This window comes from Rattus norvegicus, chromosome 7 (genome assembly GCF_036323735.1).
Source record: "Rattus norvegicus strain BN/NHsdMcwi chromosome 7, GRCr8, whole genome shotgun sequence".
Lineage (NCBI taxonomy): Eukaryota > Metazoa > Chordata > Mammalia > Rodentia > Muridae > Rattus > Rattus norvegicus.
This window is the reverse complement of record NC_086025.1, coordinates 46,960,000-46,973,277: the sequence shown is the minus strand read 5'-3', so window position 1 is coordinate 46,973,277 and position 13,278 is coordinate 46,960,000. Positions and strand designations below refer to the sequence as shown.

The 13,278-nt window shown below is 38.5% G+C and overlaps 1 protein-coding gene and 1 long non-coding RNA gene across 21 annotated transcripts in view; one reads left to right on the top strand and one right to left on the bottom strand.

Annotated features, from left to right (window-relative positions):
• The window catches only part of Nav3 (neuron navigator 3), a 788,263-nt gene that overhangs the window by 753,562 nt on the left and 21,423 nt on the right, over positions 1–13,278 (top strand). For all 16 annotated transcript variants that reach the window (XM_063263475.1, XM_039079115.2, XM_063263477.1 and 13 more), the window contains 5 exons: positions 702–876; positions 5,755–5,852; positions 8,722–8,817; positions 9,452–9,620; positions 11,016–11,251. In XM_063263475.1, coding sequence (XP_063119545.1) covers positions 702–876; positions 5,755–5,852; positions 8,722–8,817; positions 9,452–9,620; positions 11,016–11,251 — 774 coding nt within the window. The remainder of the gene's footprint in view (positions 1–701; positions 877–5,754; positions 5,853–8,721; positions 8,818–9,451; positions 9,621–11,015; positions 11,252–13,278) is intronic.
• The window catches only part of LOC120093801 (uncharacterized), a 40,745-nt gene that overhangs the window by 10,467 nt on the left and 17,000 nt on the right, over positions 1–13,278 (bottom strand). For 3 of the 5 annotated variants that reach the window (XR_010053696.1, XR_010053698.1, XR_010053697.1), the window contains one exon: positions 5,717–13,265. This is a non-coding gene — a long non-coding RNA (uncharacterized LOC120093801). Of the gene's footprint in view, positions 1–3,743; positions 4,976–5,716; positions 13,266–13,278 lie in introns of those variants that run through there. The other 2 variants (XR_005487488.2, XR_010053699.1) reach the window with 2 other exon arrangements.

The window sequence follows — 13,278 nt, the reverse complement described above, 5'->3', positions numbered from 1 at the left end:
GAATGCATGTACACTGTATGTATGAGTGTATATACACATGTGTGCAGCAGTGTATATGCAGACAGGTCAGAAGGCCGAGTGTTCTGTAACACTCTTTGCCCATTCCATGGAGTCAGGATCTCTCCTTGAACAGCTAACCTATAAGCCAGGAAGTCCCAGTGATCTCCCTACCTTCACCTCCACTCTGCCCCCATATAAAATGGGGCAGGTTTTACACGTATACACAGGATCCCAGTTTCTTACATCTGTGCTGGAATCTAAACTATTTTTAATTCCTCAGCCATCTCTTCACCGCATTTTTGTTCCCTTTTGGCAGTTTTGCGAATTGGAGGTAGGACCTTAGAAGGCAATCTCTCAAATATCGGGCTACATCCTTAAAACTTATTAAAAGTATATTTTAATAACAGGATGGGACATATAGCTTAGTGTAAAACATTTGCCTTATCTGTGTGAGAACCTGATAAGATACCCAGTACCACAAATAATGACATTAGTAATTGTGTCTGTTTTGGAAAATGTAGCAACCCATGTAGGTAAAATGGGGAACAAGTTCTCTCTTCTTCTTTGGAATGAAATCGTGTTTTCATAATTTATTTTGTTTGACATTTTACCATAGTATTTAACAAGCATACATATTAGATCTGTTATAAAATTTTTGTCATTTTCTCAAATGCTGTTTACATGTTATGTCTTCACAATAGAATGAGATTGAAATATTGAAGGCTGAAAATGACCGGCTGAAGGCGGAGACCGGAAACACAGCTAAACCTGCCAGGCCCCCCTCTGAGTCCTCAAGCACAGCCTCCTCTTCTTCTTCTCGCCAGTCCTTAGGGCTTTCACTCAACAATCTGAACATCACAGAGTCTGTTACCTCAGGTAAGTCAGGGCGCTTGTGCGTGCATACGTGCATGCATAAGTGCCTGCATGAATACCTGTGTACCTGTGTACCTGTGTACCTGCGTGCCTGTGTGTGTGTGTGTGTGTGTGTGTGTGTGTGTGTGTGTGTGCGTGAATAAGTACCTGCATGAATACCTGTGTGCCTGCATGCCTGTCTGTGTATGCATGCACATGTGTGTGCATGTGTGTGAGTGTGTGCGTGTGTTTGTTCAGATCCCCACAAGTTTATTCTTTACTCTTCTAATAACTACTCGAGGGCAGCCTGAGATCAGGAAAACCTTGCCTGTCTTCAATATCCTCACAGCAATGAACACAATAACTAAAATGTATCCTAGGAATTCATTTATCTTTGACTATTTAACTCAATAGTTCTGGGGAGACAGGGTCTGGCCTAGAACTAGCTTTCTAGACCATCTGGCCTTGAACACTCAATGCTGCAGCTGCCTCTGCCTCCTGGGACTTTATTTTACAGTTTTGCAAGAACATTCTCTAATACAGAATCTTAGAGATACAGTTCTGTTATCAGTTTTCAAAAAAAAAAGCCACAGTAAAGTACTTCTGATTACGAATAGGATGAATGGGAACAAACATTCTCGTGTGCTGATTGGTGCTCGTGAATATAATAATAATAACTCTATGCCAGTTAATAGAGGTTTTCCTATCCAGAGCCAATTTCTAGATTTGACTGCACTCACCTTCACGGCGTTGGCTAGAGAGCATAGTGCTGCCGTAGCAACCATTCTGTAGCTCTGTTAAATTTCCAACAAAGGGGAAAACTGCGCTGGCTCCTCTTTATTGTAGTCAGCACACCAATGATAGGACAAGGGCACACTTCTGATTCGATTTCAAGTAGAATCATATGACATAATTTCATCTTTGTATCTGACGTATAATTCAATTATAAGGTAAAACTCTTCCTGGGGCATTCAATCACAGACATAGAATTTCCTTTAGGAATTGTTTACATGGGTGTCTGTGGTAATTGCATGGCACAACCACCAGATGACACTGGAAACCAATGGAATACACATTTCTGGGTAATGAGACAACAGTGTCAGAAGCAATACACTGAACTGTTTCCCCCCAAATCATGGGGATATGCACAAGGATCTGAGGAGGAGAAGAAGGAATATACAGAAGTGATATTAAATGCTCTAAAACTGATTAGAATTTTATTAGATAATATCTTCAAAGTCAGAATGTTTAAAATTCCATTTTGACAGCCTTTCATAATATAAAAAACAGTGAAAGTACTTTCCTTTAGAGTTTATACAGAAAAACAACTAATAGTTCTAATGATTTAGACAAACAATGCTTTTAACCATTTGGGACGGTAGCTTATTGTTCTACTAAACAATTACAGAGAGTTCATGACTAGAGCTTGTATTCTCCTGGGAATTGTTGCCTCCAGTGATATGGAAAGACATAGACTGAGAGATGCTATAACCATCCTACTGCCAAGAGGAAAGGCTTCATATTGAGCACACAGAGAAATGAGTAATATTATAGGCAGCAAAACTTATGAACCACGTAAAATGGTGTTTTTAAAAACATTCTCTTTGAATAGCCCCCTAAAGTAGGGAGTTTCTACCCCATTTTACACAGGAGTAAACCAAGTTTTATGGAAGTGACAGAGGTCATATTTGTCAACAAAAATAATGTGTCCAGCAAGTGGAATAATGTATCCAGGAAGCAAAGAGTATTTAAGCCCAGGGCTGGATAAATCACTGAGTGGAGGTTTTCCTTATTATTTCCTTAATTATCTATCTATGTAAAGCCAAAGACATTGCTCATTTGTTTAATGGTATGAGTTACTCCACGTTTTCAGGAGAAATTTCATATTTTAAGCTTTTATGAGTTAAAGTATGATGAAGCGAATGACAGAGATGTGGGAACGGCACCCAAGGTATATCTGGTTTGAGGGACAGCTACCCACTCAACATCATTGCAGAGAATTGGTGTCTTCTCCTTGGTCTCTACCTTCTCTTTGGGATAAGCATGTTCTTAGAACTTCCGGACTTTTAAATCGGCGTGGCTTTAGTCTTAGGTATCCCAGGAGCCAAAACAGGTATCCTGAGCTTACTACGTAGATAAGTTTGACCTTCCCTTCCCAATTTCCCTGTGTCTTCTTCACAAGTGCTGGGATTACAGACATGTGCCACTGTGTCAACCTCATACCCAGCTTTTAAAATACAGCCTTTCTGCTATTTTTGTTGTTGTGGTTGTTGTGGACTGAACCGATGTTTCCTGGCTTTTTGCTTGCCTGGAGCTTGTTAGCTTCCTGGCCTTACGCCCATTGCCACCTCCTGAAGGAAGTTCTATCAATCTAGGACTCTGTACTGTCAGTTCCTCTTTATTTTGCCTCCTGGTTTATTTCCAGCACATTCTGAAATCACTTTGTTGAGAACATACATCCAGAGAAGAAAAGAAATTTATTTTTTTCTACTTTAATATGAATTTCAATGTCCAGATTACTTCCTTTTTATGCTAAATATTTACTTGATATTTATGAATATTTATGAGTAGCTGAGCAAGAGACTGAAGAGGAAGTTTGGTTATGAATTACAAGGAGCTTAAATATGAGCAACCAATGGTACACTCCACTAAACCTTAAGAAACAATTTTATGAAGCTAGCATCTAATATATCTTGGTGGGATAAGTTTTATAATTCAGTATATATGTGCATTCTATAAGCACCAGCTCGGGGTGATAAGCATTGCTCTCCCTTCAAATGTCAATCATTTATATCCTTTGAGAATTTCATTCTATTTGAGTCATTCTAAAATGCTCCATATACTATATAACCCTTTAGTTATCCTTTTTGTTGCTAAAGAATAACTAGAAATACTTCTGCAACACTTTATTTTTTAAGAGAATAGGTACAAAAGAAAAGATTGACAATATCATCTAAGAAATTAGTTAAATTCTGATAAAGATCATTTTTGATAAATTAGAATTTTCCAATGAAGGAATGGACTAGGATTGAGCTCCATAGCAAAGTACTTACTAAGAATTCATAAAGCCCTGAATTCAACCTATATGTAATAGTGATAGTTATAATAATAATAAACTTTTGAGTGAAATTTTTATATACCTGCTGCTGAACCTAATTATTCAAATCATTCCCATTAATGTGCTCCTTGCTACCTTTCCCAATATTCTGGGTTCCCAAATGAAACACACACACACACACACACACACACACACACACACACACACACACACACAGAGAGAGAGAGAGAGAGAGAGAGAGAGAGAGCACTTCAAAATTTAATATGCCTTAAACAGCTCAATGACTAGGCCACTTCCTTCCAAACCTCCCCCTGGCTAACACTCTCCTTCTGATATTCCTTACTAAAACCTATATTTTCTCTTGGCTGCCCCAGACCTAGACCTGCAGCCCTCTCAGCCTGAGTTCCCCAGTACCTACATGAAGACTATGTTCTCTATCCAGCATCTCTCAGGCATAAGCCTGTACTCCTTTCCCAGCATGGCAGCTCTCCGCCTTTCTGCCCCTTCAGTCCCTTGCCTGGGAATCCTTAAGTCCTGCCTCTGTCTCCCTGTCCAGGCCCAGCAACTTTGTTTAACGAACAAAACCAACTGGAGGCAGTGTCCCTCAGTGTCTTACATGTGGCTATGCAGATTCTCTTGCAATTTTGGGGACCAAATCTGTAACATATTCCATATCTCTAAAAGTTCCTTATTAATTACATGATATTTAAGTAATTCTTGCCTCTTCCTGCATGAAATAATACATTTAATTGTTATTGCTATAATAGAGGTCATTGCAGGAAGGAATGGTGGCTCATACGTGTATTCCCAGCACTCAGAAGATGAAGATTGACATGATTTCCAGGCTAGCCCATGAAAGAATATGATCTTGTCTCAAAAATACAAAAAATAGAAACATTCCATTTTCAGGAGTCATCTTAATCAGCTGTTCTGATAATGATGATAATCACGGTGTTTATCCATGTGAAATTATTAGTGCAGTTGGGTCAGACACACGCATTTTCTTTATCCTCAGAATAATATCTTCTTATTTGTGTTAGGTATGACTCAATAATATCATCATTGCTAAAGGAAAGCGAGAAATACATGGGATGGTTTTATACCACTCCCCCAAGTTGGACATTTATCTGCTATAACATAGTTTAAATTTTAATATTTAATTACATTTTAAATCTAATGCTTACTTGCATTACATTTAATTACATTTAAAGTCTAATGCAAGTAAGCATTAGCATACTTTGGTAACTATTAGAATATTACTAAAAATAGAATTTTAGTCTTGAAGCTGTTAGTATACAGGATACAGAAGAACAATGAGTAGCATGTTCCTGTAGGTATGTATAATGCCAGGATTAATAACATGCTTAATATCCGTCCCTGATAATGATAGGTATACAGTAAGGGCTACCACAACTGTATCTTGTACCAAATGCCCGAAAGGTGTTTCATTTGATGGCCACTCGCGTCTCAGAACCTTCACATTCATTGAATAGGAAACTGGATTGCTTCTCAATGTGGTACAGTCATAATGGTGCCTAGATGTTACTCAAGTATTATCAAGATATAACAAAGTAAACCTCATCTCTTTACTTAAAGGCAATGACCCAACACTTAAATAAAGACCTTGGGAAGCATAAATAAATTCTTAAACTGAAATATTAGTCCCACCACATAACTCATCCTTTTGATCGCTGAGAGCTGAGGATTTTTAAACAGATAGTGGGTTGGCATGAGAAGCAGGTACCACTGCACAATCAGTACATTGTAGGAGGGAGAAAAGATGGGCAGGAAGCAATTCTCACTTACTGTTATTCCGTAGTGATGGCTTCTTTTGAATTCTGTAGATATTTTGCTAGACGACACTGGTGATGCGACTGGACATAAGGATGGCCGCCCTGTGAAAATTATAGTATCCATCAGTAAGGGCTACGGTCGAGCCAAGGTATTCCACTAATCTTCTATATGATCTTATTCTCTGTAGGTCAAGGAGGAGAGCTCTTATTGATTTAATTGTGTTACATGTCTGTCTGAGGGTTTGTTCTTCCTGATACCCTATTTTGTCTGCCTTGGTGCCAGCTGAATGTGTTACATACGATGAAAAGATAGAGACGACAAATAAGTAACATCTCCATGCACAGGTCACAAAAGCTGCTGTGTGATCACTGTACAGACAAGAGACCATAAGATAATGAATATAGTAGTTAAGATGTGCCAGAGAGGCAGTCTACTGAAATCAGTCGAGCAAAGTCCATCAGTGATATTTGTCCATGTCCTTTTAAAGCCTAGTCCTATCTGATCAGAGAACTATTTAACTTCCATATTCAGATTTTATCTTCAAATTAATGTTATTTGGCTCGGTGCCCTAAGACTCAGAGAACTTTTTAAATGAATTGTTACTTAGTAGCCCAGAATACATATTTGTATTTTTAATCAAACATTAAAAATTCAAAGATTAGGGGCTGGGGATTTAGCTCAGTGGTAGAGCGCTTACCTAGGAAGCGCAAGGCCCTGGGTTCGGTCCCCAGCTCTGAAAAAAAGAACCAAAAAAAAAAATTCAAAGATTAAAAATAATTAAAGTCCTTGAGTTTTTAAAGGGAAACACTGCTTCTGCAAATGTCGATCAAAACCCTGCATCATAATCTTCTGCCTGAGCTGCAGACTTGTGCCTGATTTTACAAGTGGGCATTTATGTCTAGGGGTCTCAGTGGAACCTAAATGATTTCCAGTTGAAAAGCGGCTATCAGAGAGCAGTGTGCTCGCACCCATTTTCACTGCCCTGTAAACATAACATAAAGAAAATTTCGGAATCTTTTCCCAGTACAACCCAGGAGAGTTTTCTTGATATGCAAGGACAGCCATGAAAAAGTGTCATGCTAGAGATGGCTTTAAAAAGTTATTTTCTACAAGTTCCAGAGGCCGGCAAGTTCAAGGCCAAGCTTCTAGCCATTTTGGATGCTGGTATAGGCACTGTGATAGTCATCTTCTCGGCTGAATGTATGGTGCCTTTCCTGGGGTCTTGGATAGGAGGAGAGAGATTGTACCGCTTTGATGTCCTCACTAAATGTCTCCAAAAGAATGGGTTGCTCTGTTTCATTCCACTGGAGATGAGAACATCAACAAATGAATTGAAGGAATATATTCAGCCCCTAATAGTACTAAAATGAATTATATCAAAACCACTTAGCTAAATATTTGCAAACTTTTTCTATGTAGAAGGATGACTTTTAACTCATATTTTATCTCTGTAAAAAAGGGATGACAATTTACACTTCCTGTGTTAAATATTATAGGTAAAGAAAATGAGGGTTAAAGTCAGCTGAGTGATTTACTTCTGATAATATTTCTTAATGAGGTGGTAGATGTTGCATGTAGAACCCATGCATTCTAAACGTTGGCTCAATTATTATTTTACTACATTTTAATGGCCACTAGACTTTTAAACTAGGATTGTAATGTGTTAACTAAGTCTACCCACTGGTATCATAATTATTATATGGTATAATTATTTCCACCTCACGAAAAAAAAATAAAGAATATTGCAACTTAATTGCAGCTAGCAAGATTTTGAATTTCCCATATTCCTAGGGAAAAAGCCCTCAATAATCCACCCTATAAATAATTTATATATGAGACCATCATATTAAAGTATGCCTCATAATGAGTCCTATAAGTCCTCTTTTGGGCTCCTAGAAATTTTCTAACAAATTCAAAATCATACCTGTTTTAAAATAGGTAAATATGGTACCCATAAGAGCATGGGTAAATTCGTTGTTAATGATATATTAGTTTTTTTTTAATTTCAGTTAAAAATGAAAACATTGTGTGTTTGGTTTATCAAAGATAAAGAAGACAAAAAGTGTAAAGTAATAAGACAGAGTTCTGTATTTGCTGTATTCTGGCTGTGTCTCTCAGGAGCGATCTACATCCGGCTCCTGTCGGTCTGCACTTCTTTGCTTCATCCATCTTGTCTAATTGGATGGCTGTATATGCATGGGCCACATGTGGGGCAGACTCGAGACCCCATATGTACAACAATGCCAAGCAACCAGAGCTTCCAGGGACTAAGCCACTACCTAAAGACTATACATGGACTGACCCTGGACTCTGACCTCATAGGTAGCAATGAATATCCTAGTAAGAGCACCAGTGGAAGGGGAAGCCCTGGGTCCTGCTAAGACTGAACCCCCAGTGAACTAGACTGTTGGGGGGAGGGGGACAATGGGGGGAAGGGTGGGGAGGGGAACACCGATAAGAAAGGGGAGGGGGGAGGGGGATGTTTGCCCGGAAACTGGGAAAGGGAATAACACTCGAAATGTATATAAGAAATACTCAAGTTAATAATAAAAAAAAATAAAATAAAAAAAAAGATGAATTGTGACATGGAAAAGTAAGCTAAATAAACCTGCTCATCTCCAAAAAAAAAAAAAAAAAAAAATAAGACAGAGTTCTAGATTTGTTGGACAAGATCCATTGTCTTCTATATCTTCCTTCTCCATGGGTTCTCAGAGGAGGAGTGTGTCAAGCGCATTACTATGCAAAGCAATTCGGTCTGTTGGCTGCCATCTTCTCTTTCTCCTGAACAGCTTATGCACCAGCTTCCTTTTGCCTACCAAGTCGTCTAAGCCTTTTTCTTCCTTGTTGTTGTTCTAGCCTTTATTTCTTTTGTTGTCAAACTCACTGGGTAAAATTTTATTTTATATAAGCCACAACATACCACCTTAAACAGTAACCATATTGACACATTTAATTAGGAAGTGTAGTAATAAAGTAATAAAACTATTGGGTCTTATCTTTGTTTTGTTCTCCTTAAGGACCAGAAGTCTCAGGCATATTTGATAGGATCGATTGGTGTGAGTGGAAAAACTAAATGGGATGTCTTAGATGGTGTCATTAGGCGTCTCTTTAAGGTAAGTTTTTGAAAGTAGCTTGATAGCAATTTTAATTTTTCCCCTTTTGATGCTGTACTTATGTTTCATAGCTTAGATGCATCTGATTCTTCCCACCCCATCTCCATATGGAAAGATTTATTTCCAGTACTGTTTACTACAAAAATTCTTATATAGGCCATCATTTTATTTAATTTTTAAAAATGTATTTGTTTTATGTGTCTGAGTGGTCCATATATGAGTCTGTCCACCATATGCATGCCTGAGTTTTGTGGCCAAAAAAATGACATCAGATCCCTTGGGCCTTTGAATTAAAGATGGTTGTGAACTGTCATCGGGGTGCTGGGAGTTGAACCCAGGTCTTCTGGAAAAGTAGCAGTTGTTCTTCACCATGGAGTAATCTCACCACCCAGAAAGCCCACAGCACTGGGTATCCCAGGTTGGTCTCCCCTCTAAGTAATGAAAAGGCCTAACTGCAATTAGCTTCTGAGATCAGAGGAAATCACGTGCATTCACGGTGACATGGCCATAGAGAAAATTGTGACTCAAAATTCTTCACAAGCAGTGTGTACTTTCATGTCAGGAATTGATATTTGTTGCAGATGAGTTGAAGTTCTGTTTTGACCTTTTCCCCCTTTGGTGTGGACTGTTTTAGGAATATGTGTTCCGAATTGATACATCCTCTAGTCTTGGTCTGAGCTCTGACTGTATTGCCAGCTACTGTGTAGGAGATTTAATTAGATCTCATAACCTAGAAGTGCCTGAACTGCTACCTTGTGGATACCTGGTTGGAGATAATAATATCATCACTGTGAACCTGAAAGGTAAAATGAAAATCATAACCTTTCCCCCGATCTCTCCTTTGTATTTGCACTTACAGTTTATTAATGTCTGTATAAATTAAACATTGTACTGACCTCTGTCATGATTTTGGTATGAACCAGATTTATTGGTTTGTCTTGCTATATAAATTCCTATTAAAACCATTAAAATCTCAATAAATTAATGTTTTCACTCCTGTAAATAAAGTTCTGAAGAGTCACCAACACTTGTACAAGAAGGGTAATTTGGGGGATTTCAGCTTCTAGATTGTTTTATCTACCTCATCTTTATAAGAAGAGCTTTCAAAGAAAATTGTTGTGTTTCCTGGACTAATATGTTCATCAGTATGTTTTGGAGATAGAATATGTGTATTCAGTAAACATCCACCTTGGGGTGGAGAATGAAAGCCAAGAGCCAGGCATAATGCATGCTGCTTCCTGGGTTCTACTCTTGTGACTGGTTATAGCTAATATAACATCTGCTGTCGGCCTACCTCTCTAGTTCCTTGTTTGAATGTGTAGCCCTTGGTCCTTCCAAGGTTAGACCCCCAGTGCAGGGGAATGTTGGGGGGGGTGGTAAGGGAGGATGGATGGGGAGAATACCCTTATGGGAGAGGAGAAGGGGATAGGGGGCTTATGAACAGGAAACGGGGAATGGGAATGACATTAGAAATGTAAATAAAGAAATATATCCAATTTTTTAAAAAAAGAATGAGAAGGTGCCTACATAAACTGTGGGATAATAGAGGGATTAGTCAATAGTTGGTTTTATGATGAAAGTAATTGGGTTAGTAAGAAAAAACAATGTTGCTCTCTTCTTAATCCTTTACCAAATACTGTAATTTGTATTTTTTCCAAAGCATAAAGGGTTATACAGCTTTTATGACTGACAGAAGCTAATACACATGGGGAGGAAGGCAAGGATTATCCTCTTTAGTTCTGGCTTTTCGAAACTGGGTTTCAGCATGTCGTCTCTGCTGGCCTTGAACTCATATTGCCTTTTACTCACTACTCGCAGCTATTTCCCCATCTTGCTTCTATAGAATGTTACATCTCTCCCTTTCAAATGAAACACTGTAAATACAGCTGTAAGACAAATTATTTTTAATAAATAAATGATTATTTTAACAAAATTAAATTTATATCTTTTGTTCTCTAAGCAGTAATAGAATTATGCAGGTGGCAGTGAAGGAAACAGCTCAGATTTTCACTGTACCTTCTAATCAATATGTCCTCTTTTCTAATGATACCCGATGCATGTGAGTTAGAAATAGCTACAAAATTACTTTGTAAGGGCACACTTCTATGCCTAACGAGGCTTTATTTTGGCTTAATAATATGTTTCAGTTATTTCCCTGAAACAATAATGCCTATTACCCCCTTTGTTTCTTCCTTCAGGGGTAGAAGAAAATAGTTTGGACAGTTTTGTTTTTGATACGCTGATTCCTAAACCAATTACCCAAAGGTACTTTAATTTGCTGATGGAGCACCACAGAATTATACTCTCAGGACCAAGTGGTACCGGAAAGACCTATTTAGCAAACAAACTTGCTGAATATGTAATAACCAAATCTGGGAGGAAAAAGACAGAGGATGCAATTGCTACTTTCAATGTGGACCACAAGTCAAGTAAGGTAAGCCACCAGGGTTTAAACTTAGGGGCAACCTGCATTTCACATAAGAAAATAATGACCATTGATGCTGTCCACTAAAATTATAATCTAGTAGATGGACAAACTCTGCTTTAACTAATGTGCATACAAAAGCTGGTTGTGCGAACAGTCATTTGGAAAGTCACTTGGAAAGGCCATGGGTTTATGAGATGTCAGAACCTCTGTTGCTGATTTCCCTTAGATGTATTTGCACAAAGGGTTAGACACAAAGGGCAGCTGGTATCTGCGGTGCTATGGAAACAAGAGAGTTAAATGACTTCACAGGCTGAGCCAGGCTGTATTGGTTTAAGCATCAATAAACGGACATAAATTAACTGGGACATTGCAGGAATCAGGTTGATTTGGGAATAGCTATAATGCACAGAATCTGGCAAAGCAGAAATAATTTGCTTATATCATGTCTCTAGAGAAATTCTGCTTGAAAAGTTTGGGAAAGTGAAGAAAGTTGCTGTAGACCACAGTTTGAATAAGCTACACCAATCCAACCATTCTGTTCTTACATCGTCATGTGAGGCTCACCAGCATTTTCTCCTATGTTTACTAAAGTAAAGAGTGCTAGAATAGGAACCAGGTGGTGGCTAACAGGCTCATAACAGTACACTGGTTTTACCAGTTGTGTGTGTTAAAATCTCAGCTGCTACTACATGAGTGCTCTTGGAAAGTGCATCTGTTATAACCATTACATTGATGGAGTCCTAGTGAGAGAGGGTCATGCCACAGTTTTCAAAATGCCCTATTTGGATGACGTCAACTCTATAAGCCTTTTCACATGTTGGTCAATTATTGTCACTGTAATAAAAGAGCTGTAGTAAACTTAGAGGGAGGAAAGATTTATTCTTTCCCTCACTGTCTGAGAGCTCAGTTTGTGGTCTTCAGGGCCCCTTGCTGAACCTGGCAACATAGAACATCATGGAACCCAGAGGACGTGGTGAGGTGGAGATGTATGTATCCTGGTAACCAGAGATCAGAGAGAAATAAGGGAAGTTTTGTGAATAATAGGGATGCCCTTTAAAGGTGTCTCAAGGACACTCTTCCATCAGACCCTCTAGTATCAACACCTCAGTCAATGAGTCAATTGATGATATTAGTAGACACTAGATAAGAGTCAGTTCCTTGAAGCCTGCTAATTAGCAAGTAAGTGCACAACAGCAAAGCCTCTGAGTAGACACAGAACATAGTATTTGAGATTTGCACATTTTCAAAAGTACTGTTACTCCCAACGCCAATGGATTCTTCAAATAAGCCAAGTGGTGGAACTAAATGGACCCATCCCAGTGGGGGAGGGATCACCAAGTACTGAGGGGACTAGGAACTATTACTGAATTCCTCTAGACCTTTATTTTGATTTCTAAACTTTAAATGAAGGAAATTGTAGGGTTGTGGTAAGAACTCAAAGATAAATATTTGTGGGTTCTTTTGTGTTTCTTTTGTCTTCTCTTGTTATGTTATATTATACATCTATCAAAGGTAGCACACATACTTATTAATTATTAATTATAACCCTTTGTTCCCAATGAAGATTTTTGTGCACAAGTACATACCCTCTCTCCTACGACACACATAAACCTTGGTTCAAAATCATTCCCAAACAGTAATATACATAGAGTGCAGTGGGTATCTCAAACTCAAACACATGCATCCTCTCAATTCTGAATATTTACTTGGAATTAAGTATTATGCAAATTGTGGTCGCCTCACGTTTTGTCATCTGCCCTGAAGAATGACATAGAAACTGAGGGGGAAATCCTGAGTCTTCGCTGAGCTTCAGTAGAAAGTTGCTCATTTGTTCCCATCTGCATGTTTAATGTCTCCTGTGATCCTCTTTCTTTATATCTTCACATGAAAGCCTTTTAGTCACTGCTGTGCTTTCCTTTCCAGCCCAAAGATAAAAGAACTCTGAGGTCTCTAGGGCACACCCTATGTTCTCTTTGGCTTTTCCTCTTCAGTGTTGACATGCCAGAACTCTACACAAGTTCTTTGTTTTTTGA